Raw genomic sequence first — 23,891 nt, forward strand, 5'->3', positions numbered from 1 at the left:
GTTTTAGTGTCAAGTTACTCTTAGAAAAATGTTCAGATCTTATTAACTGCTTCTGTCTGTAGGATGATATTGAGTACAACCACCTAGCTGCTTTAATGATACTTATAACAGCTGTGATACGTTACGTTAGCAAAAATGTACGACAATTCTAGTCAATGTTCTTTTTGAAGGGTACATAACTCAGGTTACAATTAATCATTTAGACCATACCATAGATAATTACATAATTTATACATAATGTATACATAACTGAACTAGCTAAAAGGTGAATTTAGTGTCAAGTTACTCTTACACTGTGTAAGGAGTTCAGATATTATTAACTGCTTCTGTCTGTAAGATGATATTGAGTACAACCACCTAGCTGCTTTGATGATACTTATAACAGCTGTAATACGTTACGTTAGCAAAAAGTTACGTGAATCATCAACAGTCAAATATTTGGATGACTGGATGTACAAAGGAGCAGGTTGAGGACATTTTGGCTGCCAACGTTGGAAACCTGGCATTATTTAGAATTTTTTTAAACTTTTTTTTCTTCCAATTATTATGGGTGTGATTGTTACACACAACTAGAAATACTCACACAAACTGACTGCTCTTTTCTGACTGTACCTGTGAGCCTATTTTTTTTCTTCCCTAATTTTATGTTCTGCTTGCTCCGTTACGGAGATTCGGTTTCGTGTTGAATGCAATATTGAAAAACACAACTCTTAACAAAAAGTAAGAAATAATGTGTGTAAATTATTCAGTAGCTTTCACTGCAAAACATTTCGAAATACTTTGGAAAATGGAGTTGAGGCCTTGCTCGTGGGTTAAGAAAACAATTCAAGAACGAGTATTTTAGTTATTTTAATTCTTCTCGAAACTTCTGTTTCAAAAAACATTTATATTTCCGTGAATATGGCTCAAGTTTCTCCTGATACAGAAACTCAGTGTGAGCCGTCAGAGCGCTGGCCTGCTCATCTATAGCCTCTAATTGAAGGCAAAGCTAATTAGGACGCTACACTTTGAGTTGAGAACACAATCTTTTTTTTCCCTTCTTGTTTCCCCTTCTCTGCCTCATTATATGCAACTCTGAGTAATGACCAACATATACATTAACCACTGCTATAATTGTGGTAGAATTAATTATTCTGAAAATAAATCTTTGAAAAAGAGAGACAGAAGAGAAAAGAGAGAGTGTGTGAGCTCACGTGTTTGTGTGAGGGTATGTGTGTGTGTGTGTGTGTGTGTGTGTGTGTGTGTGTGTGTTGGTAATGAGAGCTCCGTGCTGCTGCTAACTTGCTCTAAATAAATCTATGATTAGCATTTTCCCTTTAAAAGGAATAATTTCAACTTTGATATCTGTAATTGTGCTTAAGGGCTCCTGCGCTCCTCCGCTAGCCCTCAAACGCTCACTCTTCAACCCATGCAGAGACTATCACAGCGGCCCCTTTATTCACTTAACACTTCATTCAGAACCTGTAATAATGAGCGCCACTGAATACTATTTTAATAAACCATTACAACACCCAGAAGAGAAAAGCTTATTTCCAGGTATGTGAAGTGTTGAAATCAGTCCGCTGCACAGCATGAAACCATGTGTGTGTGTGCGCGCGTGTATACACAGAACACACAGCAGAGCAAACACTGGGAGTGATCAATCATCTGTAACACACACTTTCAAACAGGCTCGGACACCCAGAATAGAAAAGTCTGCTAATCCACGGGAGGACAGTCCCCTTCTACGCACACGCACACACACACACACACACACACACACACACACACACACACACACACACACACACACACACACACACACACACACACACACACACACACACACACAGCAACACAATCCCAGTGACAGAGAGGGGCTTGTTATTTGCATGTGGCAGTGGCTAACCAATAGAGGGTGGTGTTGCATTGCGGGTCTGGTTATGGAAGGTCATCATTTTCAGTTTGGAGAGCGACTGCGGAGTCTCATCACATCAACACCTGCCTTTCTAATCTGGTTTTCATTACCGATGACTGGATATAAAAAAAAAAAAAAGAAGAAAAAAAAAAGAAAGAAAAGAAAACGACTCCTTTAATGGATGATGCTGACATTAAGAGTTGATGGTTGCTGTTAAAGAGAAAGTGTCAGCTGCTCATTGATAAACAGGAGTCTTTTTAATGTAAGGTGTAGCTGCTGCAGCTTGATGTTTCCTCCGTTTTAAAGCAGCTACATAAACTGCACAAAATGCTCACATTTAAATGATTTTTGCATGAAGTTCAGTTTTTTTATATATAGTACAACTCAGGCCAGAAACATGCTTTTCATTTGAGGGAGCAAACTCATTACTAGGTCCATTTAGGAGCTTTCACTTACATCAAATGGTCTTCATCAGCTACAAAATGCTGTTGTTTTTAGATTAAAAATATTTTGACTTTAAGCCAAGACAGAAGAAAATAAATTCACTCAAAAAAAAAGAAAATTCAAAAAATGTGTGAAAACTGTGCAGACCTTAACTGGCAGAGGAAGATCATGATGTGGTCGAAAGCTCTGGAACAGTTACTAAATGGACCTTTTGGTAAGACAATGTTTTCATTGGCTGTTTCCAAGGCCAAGAATTAAATTTGAGTTTTTTCAAAAATTGTTTTGACAAAAATGAACAAAAACAAAACTTAATAAAGTCCAAACACTACCTTTATCGGGGACTTTCAGCTACATGTAATGGTCTTCTTCAGTGAACTGACTCACTCTTTCTAATAAAAAAGCTCCATTAAAAGCTTTTTATTAGATGCATCTATCCTCACAAATACTCGATTCTGACGCCCTAAAATTTTTTAACATGCTTTGAAATCTACATCATTTGCATTCCTATCATAGCTCGTCTTTAAAGCGTTGAGCTCACTGTGCAGATTTGTTTCCCTCCGCATCATCCTTTATCTACCCAGCATGCATCTGAAACGCATAAACATCAATATTAGCACTTTAGTGGCGAACAGTTGTTTTGAAAGTGATCTTAAAACTCTTAAAGGACACCTCCACGTCCCTCTAATTAAAACTTAACCGCCCAGCCGAGGCGATACGAGATAGAGGGAGGAGAAAGGGGGGGGGGGGTGTTGGTGTTGGTGAAAAAAAAGAGGCTTATTTAGCATTAACATAAAAACAAACAGCCGCATATATATATGCAAATGAAGGAAGGGCAAAAGCAGGATGCCGGGAGCTATCCGCCATAACTCACGCTGATGGCCTTTAAGTGAGAAATCGCCTTCGAAAAACGTCCAATAAGAAAGTGGGAATGATGCACCTGTCGCCCATCTGACTAATGAGCCAATCAGGTTGCAAGGACAAGGAGCACATCCGGGTAGGGATGCTGGCCTGGAGAGGATGCACTCCTGATTCCACAAGCAGGGGACGATTTCAAAGCTTTTAAATGATGTCAAAATTATCCAGAAAGGCAAAATTTAAGGCTTTGTCGGAGCGGTTGATGCGGTTGCCGCGTAACCACAACCTCGCAAGTTCGATTCCAGCCTTAGACCTTTGTTGAATGTCACATCCATCTCTATTCCTCTCTCTCTTTCTCCTCTACTTGTTTCCTGCTGCCTCTTCACTTCTCAAGCACCAATAAAGGCGAAAATGCGAAAATGCAATAACAATAACCTTTAAAAAAAAAAAAAAGATTTACAGTTTGTTGTAACGTCTCTCTCGCACCGTTAAGTGTGAACCTGCAAATGTACGTTTAGAGGCATGAGTGTGTGAATGTGTGTGGATTGTATATGAGCGACAATGAAGACAGCTTCTTCTCCTTCTTCTTCTTTCCCTCCGTCCGTCCACAGAGCCGCTGAAAAGCAGCTTTAATCCCATATCTTCATGAGAGAGAGAAAAAAAAAGAAGAAAAAAAAACCCACTGGCACTGAGTCGCGCCTTAAAAATGACAATGATTTACATTTCAACATAATGCTCTCTGTCGGCTGTTATTGTGACAAAGTGCTGGATGTATCCCTCCCAAATGAAAGTGGGTGTTCTGTTATGCGCGCGACAAAGACATTTGGACGAACCTGCCATCCTCTCCTTTTTTCTTGTAAATGAGCATGGGAAATCTATTTATGTCCTCCTACAGTATACTGCCGAAATAAGGAGAGGCTTATTGGGGAGACAGGCTGAGCAGCCAAAGACGAGCCCTGTGAAGATATATACTGTAGGAAAGAAAGAAAGAAAGAAAGAGAAGAGGGGACGGAGGAGAGAGAAGCGGCGGCACTCGAGGCGATGGGAGGAAAAAGTAGCGAGAAGTCCAAAGACAAAGCCGGGCGGATGCGTGTATGTATACGAGGGACGCCGCTTCTGACAACACCTGGCCCAGGAACAAACTAGAGGCTTGTCTAGATGCGAGGTAGGGGTGGTGGTGGTGGAGGGATGAGGAGGAGAGGGGAGGGGTGGATAAAAAGAACCCCGAGGCCTGCATCTCCCCCCCCCCCCATCATCCTCCCTCCTTTTCTTCTGCGAGCCACGGGGCCGAGGAATAAGTTGAGAAGCAGCAGACATTAAGAAGAGAAAAAAATAAGGAGTGCTTTTTTTTTTTTTTGGGGAATGTGATAGCAGCTAATCCAGCTCAGTAGGGATGAGGGGGGGGGGGTTTGTAGTCGAGGCTGACTGGCCACCAGTTCAAACCTCTGCTTTTTAAAAAACAAAAAACAAAACAAATAGAAAAAGCTGATGTACCTCTAATCTAAATCTGAGCTGAGGTGCGGTTTCATCATAGAGACGCCACCGCTCAGCTGCTGCCACTGAACACGCTCCCCTCTCATCCACTTTCTTGTTTCCCCTTCTACACGCTCATCCAAGTCACCAAATTTTTACTTTTTTTTTTTTTGGGGGGGGGGCTTTGGAGTCTCCTCTCTCCTACAGGGGCGTGCGAGGATGAAAATCAGACGCTCCCTATATACTGTACTGTACTTATACCTCTCTTAAAACAGAGGGTGCTGCTGGGGAAGGCAGACAGCAGCCAGCATTGCACAGAGATGCTGCTTTACTGCCACCAAACCAGTTATCCATCATCAACCCCGCTACCGCAACACACATTTACTGTACAAGCACACACACACACACACACACACACACACACACACACACACACACACTCACTGAGGCCTCTATAGCTGAATCGCCTGCATTATAAAGTATGATGGAGATGTGCTTGTTTTAATTCTAATTCAATTTTACACAATTCCTCATCAAATATTCCCTCTACTAATAACTAGAAATCACTTCCCTTTTTTTAATTTAAAATTTCCACTTCAGTTCAAATCCATTTGGCACTCTAAGGTCACCATAAGGTCACAAAACGGCACTATTAAAAAAAAACAACAACCTAACATCCTCCCTTTAAACGCCTAAATTAACTTAATTCTCTGACATCCATGCCACTCACATGACTAATTAATATGATGAAACAATCAGGATAGGATGATGTGTGTATTCATAAATAAACTACACGCTGCGCACACGCGGTGGTTATTATTAAATGATTTGAATGTGAATGGAGTGAAATGTGAGCGCATGATCCATACATTTGTGCGCATATCTGGGCCACTACGATGCACCAGTGAGAATGTGTCTGCCGGCTCGATGAAATATAGATTTGATCAAACATCATGTGGCAAACTTATAAAAATATACGCTTCATCAAAATCATATGATAATGTAGGATTATTGAGGTTTTTGCGCATTTTGAATGGAAAAAAAACGAGTGAATTGAATGAGTTGATAAGGAGTGCAGTGTGTTGTATGACAGGCCTTTATTGTAGGAAGGTGTACGCGCGTGCACGTGTGATAAACTGATTTGAAAAGGGTCAAATGTGAATAAATGTGGAGTTAAAATCATATTTAATAATGAGAGAAATGTACGCACGCTGCCCCAGTAAAAGAAGTGTGTAAGAAACGGCGCGTAATTACACACAACAAGCACGCACGCGGTTTAAAATATGGATGCAGGCTCGTGCAAAGTGTCCAGCATCCTCTGGACGACGTACGGAAGCCCCTCAGGTCACACTTTTAACAGATATAAATCCTTTTTTTCCCTCCTAGTAATGGGACACTGGAGGAGATGACTGGTGCGACTCTGACCACTGTTGCCGTGTGCGCCACACACGCCCGAGTGTGTGCGAGGGTGTGAGAGTACTGTGTGTGTATGTGTGTGTGTGTGTGTGTGTAAGTGTGTGTGTCAATGTGTGTGAAAGCCACCACTAGTCGCCCCCAGTGCTCTTCAGTCTCCACTCTCCCTTCTCACCGCAGACTGAACGTCACGTCCGCACTTGAACTTGAGTTTTCTCCCATTGTAGAAGCCAGAGAGCCGCACAGAGCCGCACAGAGCCGCACACAGCCCGGGGATGCGGGACTCTGCAGCTAGCACAAAGAGAAAAGAGGGTGGCAGTCTGTCCTCAAACCAGCAGTGGGCTTTGATTTGAAGAGTTTAAGTCTAACCCGCCCGGCTGGCTGGCACTGCCAGTGCAGCAGAAGAAGTGCCCACCACTTGGCGACACCTCGAGAAGTGCCGAGAAGAAAATTGGATTCCTATTTTACACACTTTCACACGTTAATTTGCGTCCTTTTACCTGTTTACTCCGGACAGGGACGCACGGTGTCCAAGGTGGCCGGAGAGTGGACACAGGTAGTGACTGACCATCAGGAGGTGACCGCCGACCTGCCGTGTCTTGCCTCCACTCCGCTCCGCTCCTTTCCCTGCTCTCCTCTGATAAACTGCGGAAGAAAAGCCGGACTATCCTCCTCATTCCTCGCTTCCACTGTAGAAAGGAGGCGCGCAACCACTTTGGCACCGAGCACCGACCGAGCGCCCGGCCGCCCAGCGCTGCGCCACGGCCGGTCACCGCAGAGCGCAGGAGCCGCTTCCCGCTGGAGGGAGATCCGTCGCGCCGGGGTCACTTCGAGGGCCACATTTGGGGCCAGCGCACGGCCGCCAGTTTGTGGTGGCCAGCGAGCGGCCACTTTTGGGGTCAGTTTGCGGCCGGTATACAGGAGCAGCAGGAGGAGAGCCGACCCTTCAAGCGCCGCTCTCCGGGCGATGCCAGTGTAAATGCCAGGGCGATGTCCCGACGCAAGCAGGGGAACCCACAGCACCTGTCCCAGAGAGAAATAACACGTAAGTATACCTGCAGAAATTCACATCATGACAGCACAGGATTCTCCACTCTTTCTTTTTCCTCTCTCCGCTGTCATTTTGACAAGTTGAGTTGATTTTTCTTCTGGATGTTCGGTGCGTAAAAATGCTCATTTTCAGACTTGGAGCAGAAAGTTTTGTAGAAGTGTCTTTTGGAGGCCAGTTTTTTTCTCTCTCTCTTCTGATATATTGACAAAATTAGATAAAGGCCTTAATTTACTTATCTGATTATTAGGGTCTATAAATAGCTGGCTATTATTAGAGCAAATTTACACAGGGAGTAAAGAGTGGAAAGTATTTGGCTTGTGTGTGTTTGACTTTTAACAGCAGCTTTACGGAGAAGTCAAAGAGCCGTCCTCGTAGTTTATGAAGACGATTCTTTAGTAGGATTTTTGCTGTAATTAAATTACAACCACTGTTGCCGTCAGGGAGGAAATTACACTTAATTTCTAACTAATAATACAAATATAATCGCAATTTTCTCCAGTTTAAATGGACTCATTACTTTATTTTTACGCACTTCCACAAACAAATATCGCTCCTTCCCGGTGAACATATTAAACGTCATATTCCAACAATACAAAAAGAAGAATCATTTAAAGGATTTAATTCACCTCAATTATTTTTCTTCATCTTTCACTTGAAGAAAAAAAGGCTCATTTAACGCCACAGACAACAATTCAACTTCACGTTTCAACTCTTTTATTTTAAGTTGAAATTCTTCTCTGCGCACTTCTGCCTCAGGTTGAACACGTTTTCTCTCTTTTTTTTCTGGAGGTTATTTAATCTTTAATAGACACATTAATGCTTCATGCCAGCCTCCGTGTATTCAGTTTAATTAGTTAGTCCCGTTCATGGTGTGTTTTTTTTTTCTTTCCTGCTGGATGGATGCAAAGCTCATACTTCCACCCCCCGGTTGTAATATTAATGGTAGGTTTGGATTATTTAATACCCTGCACGCCTCGACAGCGCAAAAAAAAAAAGGGGTTCCCCTCACGGCACTTTAATGTAGAGTAGAATAAGTGACGCTATTATTTAAAAGGCGAGATGATTTCAAATATAACATCATATTAATGCATGAGATTCATCTTTTCTTAAAGGTGTTTACTGAAGGTGAAGAGGTGTTAGGAAAATATTTTATTAAAGAGAGGAAAACTTTCTTCCTCTCCATATCAGCCGCTATTTCTTATTCAACACAAACTCTTCAGACTCAATTTTTACGCACACACTTTTTACCGTTTCAACTTCTCAGCAGTGCAAATCTTTCCCCCCCCCCCCCCCCCTTCTTTCTGGCCTCAGATCAGTTTTTTTTCTATCTGATGTGTCCTATCAGGAGCAAGCAGACCTTCACTAGTCCTGAAACTACTGAAAGCTCAAAATATAAGTAAGGGACACTTAATAATGGGATGGATGCAGGTGAAAGAGGCTGTTAGGTAACATTTTAAAGGTGCAGCTCAGTGTGGAGATACATGTGATTCTCTTTCTTCCATCTTGAGGTTATTTGGGGAGACTTGTCTTATTTGAAGGCTGCCAGATCAGATCACTTACACTATAGTGTGTGTGTGTGTGTGTGTGTGTGTGTGTGTACCTCAGTGGCCCAGTGTGTGTATAACATAACACAACCCCCATATTTACAGTAGAGACCCAGCATGTGTGCATCTCCATACCCACCATTTGGGCCATGTTGCTTTACTTTCATGCTGCAAAAAGGCCTGGCTCTTCACGGGACGGTGCTGCTACACACACACACACACACACATGTCAAATCACCTCTTAACAAGTAGAGATTTGCTTAACGGAGCTGTACAACTTGTGCGTGGCAGCTCGTGCAGGCTTTGCAGTGTGTACTCGGTTCTACCTTTTTAGAAATGGGTCACATTGTGCACGCTGCATGCTCTGCTGTGACATCAGCTCCCGCAGCAGAGAGAGAGAGAGAGAGAGAGAGAGAGAGAGAGAGAGAGAGAGAGAACACGATAACAGACAAACGGACAGGTAGACAGACAAACAGTCACCAGTTGTGGAAAGACGAGAGCAAGAAGATGGAGGCTAATAAATAAGCTCAACACCTTCCATGCTCTGCTTTGCCTCAGCGTGTACTTGTGTGTGAGAGTGTGTGTGTGTACGTGAGCGAGTGTGTGCGAAGTGTTAAATGTAGTTGTATCCGCAGAGCAGGTCTGACCTGCCTGTCTGTCTTACTGTCTGATTTACAACCATTCAGGCTGCAGCAGGGTGCTATACATTCCATAATTTATGTGTAAGAGATGCTCACCGATTTAGTATGGTTGACTACACACACACACACACACACACACACACACACACACGTGCACACACACATGCACGCACCCTCAGATTTTGGTTTGCATAAGTAGGTTTGCATGAACATATATATGCCAAGGCAACAACACACAAATATGCAAATGGGCACATGTGAATCCTCGTCACCAAAGTCCGCATAATTCTTCTCTAGCTGTCAGGTCATAAAACACGTCCCGTGACCTGCGTCCTGTTTTTTATTTTTTTCCTTAATCGGGGGGAATTAAAAAAAAAATTGGGCTTCACACACACACACACACACACACACACACTCTCACACACACACACACACACGCATATTTCAGAACAGCTGCTGCACCTGAGCGAAAGGTTTTTGTGTTTTCTTTAAATCGCTGTTTATTTAAATGGACTTTGGTTAGGCCTCATTCATGGCACCTACATTCTTACAATATGTGCTCACAATATTAGCACCAGCTTCCTAAAATTAAGCTGATCTCCCCCTATTTTTCATCATTCATTCCTCTCAAAGCTTAAAAATCCCTCCTTCTTTTTGTTTCCATGCTTTTTTTTAATGTGACCAGAACCGATTTAAACAGAGAAATCAATCAGGGGATAACAGCTTTAACCCGGAATCAACTAATCAATGCACTTTGTGAAAAGAGTGAAAAGAGGCCCCTGACGGGTTTTTTTCCCCTGCATATTTATCATCTTCCTCTGCAGTAAATATGTGTGATTGTGCACCACAGAGGCAGCACTGCACGCTTTACATCTCACCTAATTCACACTCATTTCCTGGCACGTTAGAAAAGAGAAGAAAAAAAAAGAATTCTAAACGATCCGTCCTGAGTGGGATATCTTCACGAGTATTTCGGGGTTCAGGTTCAGTGTGGTGTGGGGAAACACTCGTCGGATGGGGGTGGGGGGGGAGATCTGTATTTTTGTTGGTCTCGTCAGGCAGATTCGGTGTGTGTTTTGGCGTCGCCACGCCGAGACAGTTTACACCCGAAGGTGCAGACGTTGCCTTCTGCTTCTCATTCACTGCAAATAACCCCAGCTTCCCTCCGAGAGGCTGATTTAGTGTGAAGAGACGCAAACAGGACGAGAGCTCCCATTGTAGCCGCAAACACACACACACACACACACACACACACACACACACACAAGGAGAGAGAGAGAGGGCTGCGTGTAAATTGCAGTCGCCCACTTGAGATGCATGTTTCCCTTTGGCTTGTCAAATAGCCGTGCACCCTGCTGGGGCTAAGTCTTTGTTAGAGAGAGAGAGAGAGAGAGAGAGAGAGAGAGAGAGAGAGAGAACCTAGCAATTCCTTCTTTTATATGCAGTGAAGCACTCGAGATGAGGTGTTCCTTTAAAAAAAAGCCATAAATGAAAAACGCATCTCCTCACTGTGTTTTATTAAGTGTCAGAACTGATTGTAATGAACGTGTAATGATATCTACACACACACACACACACACACACATACACACACAAGCAGAGCAGAGAGTGCAGTGGGTTAAACATTTAAAGGGTAAATTCACCCAAATTAGGCCTATTTACCTCATTGATGACAGTTTTAGTTGCTATAAAGAAATCAGTAAAGTGGTCTCAGTTTGTACCATGTCACATTTTTTTAACATGTAGTTTTTTTATGCTTTAAACACCACAAACTAAATTATGTTCATCATACAAGAAAAGTGAGAAAGTAGTGTGTTTTTTTTTTGTAATTTGGGTGAAATGACCTGTTAAATTTGAAGGAAAATGTCAAAAATCTTCATAATTACAACACTAAAGAAGTAGTGTGATTGCTGAGTGTGTGTGTGTGTGTGTGTGTGTGTGTGTGTGTCCATGAATCCCTAGGACAAAGGTTTCCAGTTCTCAAAGAGCAAGCCTAAACTCATTTTTGTTGATCAGCAGGCTGTACACATTCTCCCACTACTGATACTACGTTACACACACACACACACACACACACACACACACACACACACACACACACACACACACACACACACCCTACCATAGCCTGCATACCAGAGTGTTGGTTTGCTCAGCTGAGGCTTGGTGAGCTGTCTGTCTGTTGTCGCTCGCCCTTCAACACCACACATCCCTCCCTCCTCCTCCTCCTCCTCCTCTTCTCTCTCTCTCTCTTTCTGTCTGTCTCTATGTCTCTCTCTCTCTCTTCCTGCTAGGGGGAGCTCTCAGGCTGTCAGTGCTGCTCGCTCTGCCAGTGAGAGGGGTAGTAGAGGAGCGCGAGTGAGTGCCTACTGTGTGTGTGTGTGTGTGTTAATCAGATGACATCAGCGCTCAAAGACCACATTCACCTCTTAACTGTCAACACCTGCACCCTCTGTACTTCACCGTCTGTCTCACTTTTTATTTACACCGCGTACTGTAAATTCATGACAGCGGCTGACTGACATCTATAGCGTTCAGCACCACTCTCTGTGTGTGTGTGTGTGTGTGTGTGTGTGTGTGTGTGAGAGTGTGTGTGTGTGCAGTGAAGTTCATTTATATAGTAAAGCAGATAGATCAGTTATAACAGTTATAACAGATTAGAATCCATTTAATTTCTTTATTTTCAGCACATTTCCAAATTTTTTGTTCAAATTTGTGAGTATAATTTGCATTTTTTTTAGTTTTCTATTCAAATGTTAAAAAATGATCTTATTGTTTGTTTTAACATACATCACAGCAGCAAAGCCTCTAAACTCTCCTAAAGTCAGTTAATCTATTACAATAAAAAAAATAATCAAGATCAAATTATAGTTACATTAATTATAAAGTTGAAGTCAAAACCATCTTTATACAGTTTAAAAACACTTCAAATGAATGTTTCCTATTCATCTGTAAAGGTTTGTAGCTTTTGTTAAGTTGGCATGAAGCCCTATAAGTAACTGTGTTTACGAGGAGCGCTTCATTCCTTCCACAGCGCCTCCCAGGCAGGTGGCTCCCTGACAGATTTCCTTCCACTGAGAGATTTTCCTCCACTGTATTTGAACGCTCTGCGGCTCTCTTGTGTTGTCACATGTGAATCCATCTAATGCCACAATCAGCCTCCAACAAATGTTCGGAATTATTTGCAAATTTGCGTCTGATCCGCCGCCCAAATTTGGCCTGACGGGGTAATCCTGACTTCGACCAGAACGGAGGGGTGGAGGAGGAGAGGGGATAGGGGGGGGGGAAGGGTTTAACTCATGATGAACTTGAATTAGCTTGGAGGTAAAAAAACAGGTTTTTAATTTGAAATCAGGTCAAATCTGAAAATAGACTGTGAGTCATAACTGTACGATATTTATTCAATGACATTTCCTCTGTTTCTACTTGAACATGACGCTCTGTACACACCACTGAGAGTACCAACAAGCTTCTCATCAACTACTGTTAATGTTACTGTAGCTGAAGTCAAATCTTGGCTGTAAAATGCACTTTTTCATGTTTTCATAGGTGCTTTTGCTTTTATTTTGATAGTCCACAGTGAATAAGGACTCGAACCAGAAGATAAAATGTAATTTTATACAAAAAGCATAAAAGTAACTAATTTAACCTCTCTTTAAAGTCAAATTATTACACTTTAACTAACAAACATCTCCAAAATTGTCCTTTTCTTATGTTTATAATGACCCTACAGATATTTTTAAGCAAATGAATAACTTCAACAAAGCATAGTTACACCATAAAGCATTACTGTGAGTGTGATCATGTAATGTGTAACTCTCAGCCCTGAGGTTGTCAGAATCTCACTGGTGTTGCCTTGAAATAAAAAGCCGGTTTCTGGTTAGTGAAAGTGAACTGAAGCCTCCTTCAACCGTCTCTGTGGTGGCACGTCACTTCAATCAGCTCATGTGTTCAGCTCAGTCTTGTTAGCGTGAGGCGACGCCGCTCAGCCACTTTGTTAAAAGCTGCATTCGAGTGCCGCTGTACCATTAATCAGCTCGGCTCTTATTTTGAAAAGCATTTTTTTGGTGAAGTTCAGTAGTGAATAACAGACGCTGGGTTCAAATTCTAAAGGTTGAAAGAACAGAAAGTGGTTGTTTACACCTTTAAAACCTTTGTGTGTGTGTGTGTGTGTGTGTTTGTGTGTGCGTGTGTGTTTGTGCGTGTGTGTGCGTGTGCAAATGCAGACACCATCAGTTTCTTCGGGTTCGGAAAGATGTCGAGGTGTGGCTATCGTTGAGAGCGACAAAATGACTGTGATACTGCAGGTGTGTGTGTGTGAGTGTGTGTGTATTTTGTGAGTGTTGACAACTCCGGTGTGTGTGTGTGTGTGTGTGTGTGTGTGTGTGTGTGTGAATGTTCTGTGCAAGTCTCACCCACAAACATTTTAATCTTGATTTCTGCATGTGTGTGAGTGCGGTGGAGGAAACGGTTAAAACGCAGCAGTAAAGTCTCGTTTTTTACAGTTTTGATCGAGTCTTTCATTCCGGTCCAGACCTCTGCTCGCTCCAACACGCACACGCGCACGCACACGCGCACGCACACGCGCACGCACACGCGCACGCACACACACACACACACACACACACGCACGCATCATTATCATTGGTCTTAACTGGCAGAACCTTTCTCATTCGGGGAGCAATTTGCAGGGCTTTCATCAGCCGGAATGGGAAAAGTTATGACGGTATAAAAATAAAAGAAAAGAGGGTAATGTCATTAAAAAACAGTGGAGGAGTGCGGCGAACAAATATTTGAGAAGGAGCTTGCCTCTAATACGCTTTCCCATTTATGTCTGTGAACATTATCTGACTGTTTTGTGGAGAGCGGGAATGTTCTAGATGGATTAGCAGCACATTTACACTGATAGGCGCTAAATAAAGGAAGCCGAACCCTTACAGAGACGTTGAAAACTTCTCCTTCATAATTTGGCTACGACAGCAACCAAAGAACATCACTTTTTTTAAATGTAGTTCCCAAAATACCTGTTGCCTTACTGTAGATGGTTCGTCAAGAGTTATTTCTGAGCCGTTCATTTTTAGACGCCCCATTTCCTTTGATTTTTTTTTTTTTGCTTTATTTTGTTCTTCAGCCCCAGTTCACGGAAATCCTATTAGCGCTCTTGCCTGACTCACCCGAGCCTTCTTAGGTAAATCAGGCCAAAAAGTAACGCTTTTTTCCTTTGCATTTGTCATCTGCGCGCACACGCACACACACACACACACACACACACACACACACACACACACACACACACGCCACCACCGCCGACTTCATTGCCGCTCAATAATTATGAGCGAGGAAACCACAAGCAAATGCATATTTAGTCTTCGGATGTTTTGTCTTTGAATATCTCTTCAAGCTGGCTCCGGCTGATGTGAACACGGTGATATTTACATTAAATTGATAAGAAACAGTAATACCTGCAGTGTGCCGCCGGTGTGAATTTGAAATATTTGTGCGGCTTCAAAAGGGAATCAGATCGTGTTTCTAACGGATCTTCACACACAGGAAGTCAGCTGCGTATTTGAGGTTTCGTCTTTAACTTATTATAATACGAGTCTAACCGTTCATCATGGAGATGAAGTCGAGTTTGCGTCGGTCAGCGTTTGTTCCAGGTCAGCTCACTGGTTTTTTAATTCTTTCCTATGTTGATCACTGGAGATATGGTGTACATGGATTCTCATTTCAATAGCGGAGGACAGATGGTTGCAGCCTGCAGGCCACACACACACACACACACACACACACACACACACACACACACACACACACACACACACACACACACACACACACACACACACACACATCACATGCCTTCTTGTGCATGTGTACCCACAAGGTATACGTGCACATACAAACATGTTATGACACACGATGCATGCAGTACAAACATGCAACACATACACACACATGCAGAGGGAGGGGAAGGAGATGTGGCTGATGCTACACACACCTGCTCTCATACACGCTCACACACGCACACACACGCACACACACACACACACACACACACACGCACACACACACACACACATACACACACACACACGCTTCCTGTAGCTGCAGCTGCAAAATAAACAACAATAATAATACAATATAAAGTTTAAACATTTAAAACGTTTAAAAAATAAAACTTCCTCTTATATTTGTTTACAGTTTTTGGATGATGATGATTATTAATAATAATATAGGTACATTCAATTTACCTCTTTACATTACATTTATTGACATTAGTTTATGTATTTGTATAAAGATGTCTGTTTCTATCTCTTAGCTTTATTAATTGCAGCACTAGTTGCACTAAGAATTGTATTTGTATTGCTATTATCATTACAACAAGTAATAATAGTAATGAATCAGAATTAAATTGCATACAAAAGTGGTTTCCAATCAGGGGTTTGGAACCCCTGTGTGGTCCTAAAATACATCTGAGGGCTCACAGCATGATTAAAAAGATGAAACAGGGAAATATATTTCTAATTATTATTTTTTCTTTTATTGTGAAATACAGGATAATAAATGACGATGAGAATGTATTGAGGGGTTGATATATGTGTTCCCGGTGTGAGAAGCAGAGTGTGTGTCAGTGTTGTATTTAAAAGCAGACCTTTAGCAGGTAGATGCTGAGGTGGGCTGCTCCATCTGGAGCCTTCATCTGCATTTGACATCCCGAATCTGTTTGCATTTCTAATGTGGAGGCTGAGACAAATGGCCAACCTGCTGCGAATCCATCATAGTATATTAAAAGGAAGAGAGAGAGAGAAAGAGAAAGAGAGAGAGAGAGAGAAAGAGAGAGATGACTATAACTTCACTCTTTTCCTGTTTACCTCTGTGATTCACTTCTTTTCTCCAGCCCATTCCAGACTTCCTCACTCCTTCACTCTGCTGCTTTCTTTAAGTGATAATCTAAACTGATCCCTCACTTATAGCCCGTCTCATGAAAGCTTTTACATTCCACACATCTGCTGTCTGCTGTTTCCTCCAGCACAGGAAGTGTGTAGAATGTTTTTGACAGCAGCAAACAGCTTTAACACCATCTGAGGATGGAAGCCTGACCTTTTTAAAAGGTCTGTAAGACTGAGCTAGGTAAATCTTTAATGCTCATATATCACTTTACATACAATAGATTGTGTTAATGAAATAGAACGGACTACCGCAGCTTTACTAAGAATTTTTTTTGGGAACACATGGATCAGTGGTGTCCAACCTGTGGATCACAAGATACATTTGATTTGAAAGATTATGCTTATTTTTACAGATGTATTTTTTTGGCTACACACTACCTGTGTAGCAAAAAAAGTTAGAACAAGGATGATTGTACCTCTCTTACGTCACCTTTTTTCACCTTTTCTTCTCTTCTCCCACACCTTCATTAACAACCCTCTAACATGTGCTGGTAAAGGTCTTTCAAAACCAGCTTCTCTTTTCTCTCCAATCTATCTCCAAGCATCCAACTTAACAATGTGAAATGACACACAGTCACCAGGTGTTAATCTTCTGATATCATTTTTCTTCTCTTTCTCTCATTGGACAGCAGAGGTTGAGCATCCAGATGGCGGCCTGCTCTCTGACTCCCTACCCCCCCATCCGCTCACTTTACCCCCCCACCCGCTCATCCTACCTCCCCACCCTCTGGACCCAAGCCTGGCCCACGCCCTGCCGCCCGGCCTCCACGCCGACCACGACCTGCTGACATGCGGCCAGTGCCAGATGACCTTCCCGCTGGGCGACATCCTCCTCTTCATCGAGCACAAGAAGAAGCAGTGCCAGACGCCGCTGCTGGCCAATGGCTGCTACGACAAGATCAACGACCACCGGGGAGGAGGAGGAGGAGGAGGAAGTCCGACTCTGCAGAGCCTTCATCACCACGCCCAGCGGTTGGAGCTGAGGAAGGTGTTAGAGCCGGTGGAGATCGGCATCCAGGTGACACCGGAGGAGGAGGAGGAGGTGGAGGGAGTGAGGGGAGGAGGCGAGAGGGGAGCGAGGACGCCCATCAAAGGAATTTGCCCCAAGCAGGAGAACACACTGGCAGGTAGGCATGACAAACACACACTCTGTGAAAGGAGTTCTGTTTCATTTTGAGAGATTATCTATGTCTTTATTAGCTGAATTAACCTCGAATACATGAATAGAAATGTAAAAAAACAAAAATGGGTGCTTTTAGGGTTGGGAACCATTTCCTTAAAAAAGCCATCTGCTGAGTTCTCTTAAAAGATTGGGCTAAAAATACATTTGAAATGGAGAGAATGATATTATTATTACTCACTGTAGATGGGTTGTGAATGAGAGAAGTGGGAGTATATGGAATTTAGCACAGCGCCACAGATAGTTCTGGAGTGATAAAAGTGCCTTGAGCGATAGCACCTAACAATCTTAAAGAAGAAGCCAGATTAACAATTGTTTTAATATATTGATCAACGGTCAGTAAAATCGGGTTTAATTGTTGAGCACATTTGAAATCAACTGTAGTTAGCTACGGTCATTGTGTTGTAGGCTCTGAGCATTTTCAAAAACGCAGGTGACCAACGCTTAAACGCTTCGTGTATACATACACAGACGGAGCAGTCGCTATTGCTGCTGCTCTCGCTACACTACCTGTGTAGACACTGAGTCACATCATCTTGAGTGCTCCTACAGTTTAAACGCGCATAAAAAACCCACGTACTACATGGACAAACATGAGTCATTTCCTCTGAGCCATCACGCCAGATATTTTATTACATGACCACTTTGGTACAAACATTTACCCGCTAGTGTGGTGGACAGCCTTCCGAGATTCATTCGCCAAACAGAACATCTACCGACATTTTTGTGCTGGGCGGGTGTTCATTTTGGACCCTGCTTCTAGCACCTCTATGCAGGGTCTCCGTCTATAGTATGGATTACTTGATACTGTTGGTAAGCTCAGGTTTTGGTGTCTGTACAGGCACGATGGTGGTACCAACCCTGGCAACTTCTTGGTGACAAAGACTTCGGTCCACACAGCTGTTGTTTGCTAATAAATAGCGCCCCACAAAACCACACAACTGTATATATATTTTTTTTTTACATTTCTCTTTGTGTACACATTAGACATACTAACCCCAAGCTAGGTTAGCTGTTTCCCCTTGCTTTGAGTCTTCATGCTAAGCTAGGCTATCTACATCTTGTGTCCAGATTCATACTTAAAGCACAAACGTGAGATTGGTGTCATTTTTCTTATCTCACTTTCAGAAATAGGGTAATGAGCATTTTTCCAAAGAACTATTCCATAAGGAAGGAAGGAGGAAATAGAAGGAGGGATGGCAAGATGTTTTGGATTGTACCAATCATGCAGCTTTGTTGTCAACACTAAACAAATGTCTTTTTGACCAAATGTACACACAGAACTGTACCTCCACAGCTTTCATGAATGCATCCTGTTGAGACTTAGTCCATCCACTCTAGCGAGAGCAAGTGAGAGAGAAAGAAAGAGAGATGTTCATTTCATTAGAAGGAGAGGACAACAGAGAGAGGGAGAGAGGAGAAAGAGGGGAGAGACAGGCACATTACCCACTCAAAGCCCTAAACCCCCTCAAGGACTCGGCTAGTTGAAACAAATTGTGCAAAACGTGACAGAGAGACTCACCCCGACTTTCATGGAGAAATCCGGCCTAAGCCATCTGCTTAAAAAGGTGAAAAGCTCATTAAAATTCAAATAAGCAAAAGAAGGAGGAAAAAAAACACGATGAGAGGAGAAGGAGAAGGGAAAAAAAGACAGAGAAAGAGGGATTAAAAGTGGCTAGTTTCTTCCCCATTCAGTGGGGTAAAGAGGCAGTTTAGCAGGAGAGCAGCTGCGGGGGGAAGAGCACCAGCAGTTATCTTTCAAACCAGTCGAGAGGCTCATGAAGAAGCCAGAGGGAAAGAGTAGAATATTCCAGACTGTAGGTGTTTTTCCATTCACCTGTTTTCAAGTTCCTTTTCAATTTGTGCATCAAAAACCTGAGTGGAAACACTGAAAATTCGAAAAAAATCTTTAAATATTGGGAAAAAAAGTTTAACGCTTGGGGGAGGTGGAAAGGTTGGTGTATTGATGCAACTAATCAGTGTCAAGCTTTCCATCACTGTTACTTAGTTGGAGGGTTGTCCGATGTTCCCCTAACCCTAACCCTTTACATTACATCATCTTGTTGTGCCCTTCTTCTGCAGTGCTCTAATGGCACCCGACTGGAGAATTAGCACCACCTACCAACCAACTGCTAACATTCACATAATAGTACTTTCTTTTCTGATGTTCTGAAAATGTGGTCAAAATGTACGATACATTTGGATAGAAAACCAAACATGTGACATTAACTTCTTTCTAAAAGTCAGTTTGTACAACTAGAACTCACCACCTCAGTGCTTGACGGCAGGTACTCGCCTGCAACCAGCAGGTCCTAAAATTAAACACGAGTTCCCTAACCCAAACCCTAACTTTTTATAGATGACAGCATGTAGAAAAAAAGAACATTTCTCTAAGTTGACATGTGGTATGTTGCAGACGAAATAAGACACACAGCTGTTCATTATCCAGTGCTGTTTGCGTTGGCTTCTTTTCTTGTAGCCAGTAGGTCTGTTTGGATATGACGACACAGTCAATCTTAATGCTTATATTGCACTCATAGGGGGAATATAATATCAAGTCTACGCTGGCAAGGTAAATTATGCATACTCTTCTTAGTTCGGACCAGCACTGAAGCCATTAAACCTTTCTAAGGTAGTTTATTTGTATGGCATCAGGAATAAAAAGACCAAATATATATGTAATAAGTACTCATTAGAAATTGTACTATCTTTGAGATGGAAATTAAAGGCGCACTATGCAGAATTTGTCAGTTGTTGTTTGTAAACATACCATTCAAAGTTGGCCCCTCCACCCCAGTTTAAAGTCTCTGCTCCCTGGCTATGTACATGTTGTCTTAGGTCACAACTGGGGACATTGCATGACTTTCATTCATTTCCTGTAGAATTACCCTAACCCTAACCACTGACCCAAAAATCTGGTCTTTCATCTGAAATTTTGTTTCTGAAAGTAGCCTATGACAGATCAGTAGACCAGACTATGTCTACCATTTTTGCTGCTTCCTTTTGTCTATGTTGCAACATTTTTGCAACATGAGTCCCACAATTACATTTATTGTCTGAGGGACTACACACCCTCTGCCCAAAGGTTGAAGCCCAGCAAATATTGACGTGATAAATCATTTGACACAGCTGGTTTTAACAAAACGATTCCAAAAACTCAAATCTGGCATTGCCAAATGTGTTGATTCCAAAGTGCACAGTATGAATCATAATACGTTGTATGTTAGAAATGTATCATCAGATGAATATATCTTGCCAGTACCAATCAATAGCACGCCAATTCTAGTAAGTCTTTATAGGGTTTTATTTGTCTGCTGGAGTGCAGAAGCTAATTTCTTCCCATTCCTCAGATAGAACTCCTGCTTTGCTCTATTATTCTATTCATCAGTAGCACTGGACTAACCTTACAAGAAAAAGGCTGGCCTAGAGCCACATGAAAGGAGAGCACTCACAGGTAACACTCCTGACTCTGTTTCCCTATTTAGTGCGTTGGAGCAGGACACAGCTCTTCTGAACGTGTCAGCCTGCGGTTTGGCCTGCGCTGTAAAACACTGTGTTTGGGCCTGAACTTCATCAATATTTTACCAGGCTGTTACAGCTGTGCCAGGCAGCCGCACAGTGCTGCCGTGGACAGCACAGCCACCTGAACCTTTTGAGAGCGCAGCACATAGGTCAGTAACTGTGCTCTGGCTTTACATTTAACACGACAACCTGAGCAAGTAGGAGGGTGCTAATAACTCTTAATACAATCCCAGAGTGTCTGCAGAGCCGCACTCAGGCGTGTGCACTAATTGATTGGCATTGGTCACGTTATTAGGTCGACATTATTCATATTTATGTGCATAAGTATATTTCCCCCCCCCCTGCGTTTAAATGCTGGCAATATAACTAACTGTAATCCTCCTGTGAAATCAACTCCACATGCGCAGCGTTGGAAGGCTCGAAATTGTAATTGCACAATATTTCTTCATAACAGAACGCGCAATAATTTTCACATTAAAAGCAAAAACATATTAGCGGCTCAATTGGACGTGCACTGCGGCAACTGTAAACTATATTGCAGCAATAACATTTTATGTTTCAAAATTACCCTCGGTATTTCACAATTTCCACATGAAATATGTCCAACTAGCACCTTATTAACACGAGGAGAGGACAGAGGGGTTTATTAATCGAGCCGGAGTGTAATTTGGAGAGAACACGCTCAGCTCTGCTCGTAATCACCGGGGGATTGAAATATGGCAGGTGGAATTTTCTCTTTTGTAAGTCAGACTGAGCTTTTTCCTCCAGTAGATTTTTACACCTTTCATTACCTGGTCAGGGAGTTTGAATGCCAGCTCCGAACACGACTGACGACAGCGCTTCGTAATTGGCTCCCAGCAGGTCAAACTACTCGTTTATTCTCAAGCTTTTTCACTTCCATTTACTCGCCATGTGAAATGTAACACACGCACACACACACACACACTTACATGAGCATCAAGCCAAGTTTTTTTTTTTTTTTTTTCACCCCCCTAAATTAGAAGATGTGTTCTTGGTCTGTGAGTGCTGGTGTTTTTTTTCCCTCTCTTCCATATCCATCTGCCAGGTAGCAGAGCAGAGACTGTAACATGGAAATACAGAAGCAGAGAGCTTTTTTCAGTCTGTGAGAACAGTTGCAGCGGTTCTAGTCTTTAATTCACACCATCCCGTGTTGTTTTCATGTTGTTCCGACTGCTCTTTATCATAGCTGATTTCACAGGCCACAGACAGGAAGGTGCGTGATAACTGTCACATACATGTTTGCATCAGTTGACAGTTTGAAATTTTTTTTTTTTTTGAATTACCGAACCAAAACCTTCAGATCTATGTAAAAGCTTCCAAATCAATGCACTTATGCATTTTTTTAAGAGAAGTTTGATACTGATAACGTTGTGGTTTTTTCATATGAAACTAACAATTATCGTAGTTTCACTATATTGATGTCATTGATACAGTATAATGAAACTTTCATCTTATGGTAATCTGAACTAATAGGAAATTTGGCAACAGCGGAAATAAATTGAATACACATTTTGGTGCATTTAACTAAAAAAACTAAAGCAAAGAGACAATCTTTACTGACTTGTAGCAAAGAATGTGACTCACTTTGAAATGAGTGTCCTGATGACTTATTTCCTTTTATGATTTTTCACCTTTTGATCAGATATTCTCTCACTAACAGAAGTTAAGATTTGTTAGTTTTTGTAGCAGCCTCCACTCCTAATCCTGTCTCCTGGACATTAATGATAGCCATCAATGTAGTCGGTAGTCTGCAAATCACCACGGGTAAGAAACAAAACATGAAGAATATCTGAAACGACCATCTTATGACATGCATGCACACTCCCTTTAGGCCGCTCGCAGCCCCCCCAAAAAGCTTTGATCTCACAAATCCATATCTGGGGGAAAAGAGTAGAGTTAGCAAACAGCCTCCACTCCTCCTCTACCTGGACATCCATTCAGTTCCCACCAGCACTCTTCCTCCTCCACCACTCTCTTCTGCTTTCATTCACATGAACCGTACGTCATTTCGTAATCTAAGTTAAAAAGAACGGCTGAATCACCCATTTGAAGTTATGACACAACCCCTGTCTGTGCTCCAAACGCTGAGTTGTAGCATGAGATGAGTCAGCAGTTAGCTAGCAGTCTAAATTGGCAGTGTAATTTAGCAAAACAACAGGTAAGATAACTGCCTCAATACACCGAGGAAGTATGCGGTTCAACACATGTCGATTATAATCAACTGAAACTGCACACACCCATGCTGCTCTATTTTTTCTTTTCTTTTCTGCCCTCCGACAGGTAAAAACTGCACAGAACTTTGTAAAAAATAGCACAACATGTTTACTAGAATCACCAGTGATTGTTATGGACCTAAAACTGCCAACAGGTGAAATGTGCCTGTACACCTGGCTTGACTGCACTTCAGGCACTTGGCTGTGTTTTTTTTTTTGGCAGGTCATTCTCCTTTGCGGCTCTCTTTATAATTTAATTATGACTTGTCATAACTGTCAGATCACACACTCCGACGAAGATTAAAACATGTATACCCAGGTAAATTTCACCCAGTGGCAGTTACAAAATTGAATGCTGTGTTTTTAATCTGGATTCATTTTCACTATTTTTAACAATATGGAGTGCTACATAACATTACCCTAGGAAAAGTAAAAAGTTGGGGGACGTATCATTGAAAAACAACTGATTAAGATAAATCAATCAATATATATCCATGATCCTGTAGTTGAAACTAATTAATAAATGAATTCAGTAGTAACAGTTAATATAGCCAACTGCATGGTCACCTGGCAGAACTCAATGACTGGCACACAATAATGTAATGTAATAATGTAAAATGTAAAAATGAGCTGGTTGGGAAAGGTTAGCTAACAAATTACTACCCCAAAAAACAGAACACCCTTTAG

General features: G+C 42.2%; 1 protein-coding gene across 3 annotated transcripts in view; it reads left to right on the forward strand.

The window, feature by feature from the left end:
• Positions 1-6,876: 6,876 nt before the first annotated feature.
• Positions 6,877-23,891, forward strand: part of bcl11ba (BCL11 transcription factor B a) — a 46,654-nt gene continuing 29,639 nt past the window's right edge. The window contains exons 1-2 of one of the 3 annotated variants that reach the window (XM_062440036.1): positions 6,877-7,127; positions 16,898-17,399. In XM_062440036.1, coding sequence (XP_062296020.1) covers positions 7,073-7,127; positions 16,898-17,399 — 557 coding nt within the window. In that variant the 5' untranslated portion in view covers positions 6,877-7,072. The remainder of the gene's footprint in view (positions 7,128-16,897; positions 17,400-23,891) is intronic. The other 2 variants (XM_062440034.1, XM_062440035.1) reach the window with 2 other exon arrangements.

This window comes from Scomber scombrus, chromosome 19 (genome assembly GCF_963691925.1).
Source record: "Scomber scombrus chromosome 19, fScoSco1.1, whole genome shotgun sequence".
NCBI lineage: Eukaryota > Metazoa > Chordata > Actinopteri > Scombriformes > Scombridae > Scomber > Scomber scombrus.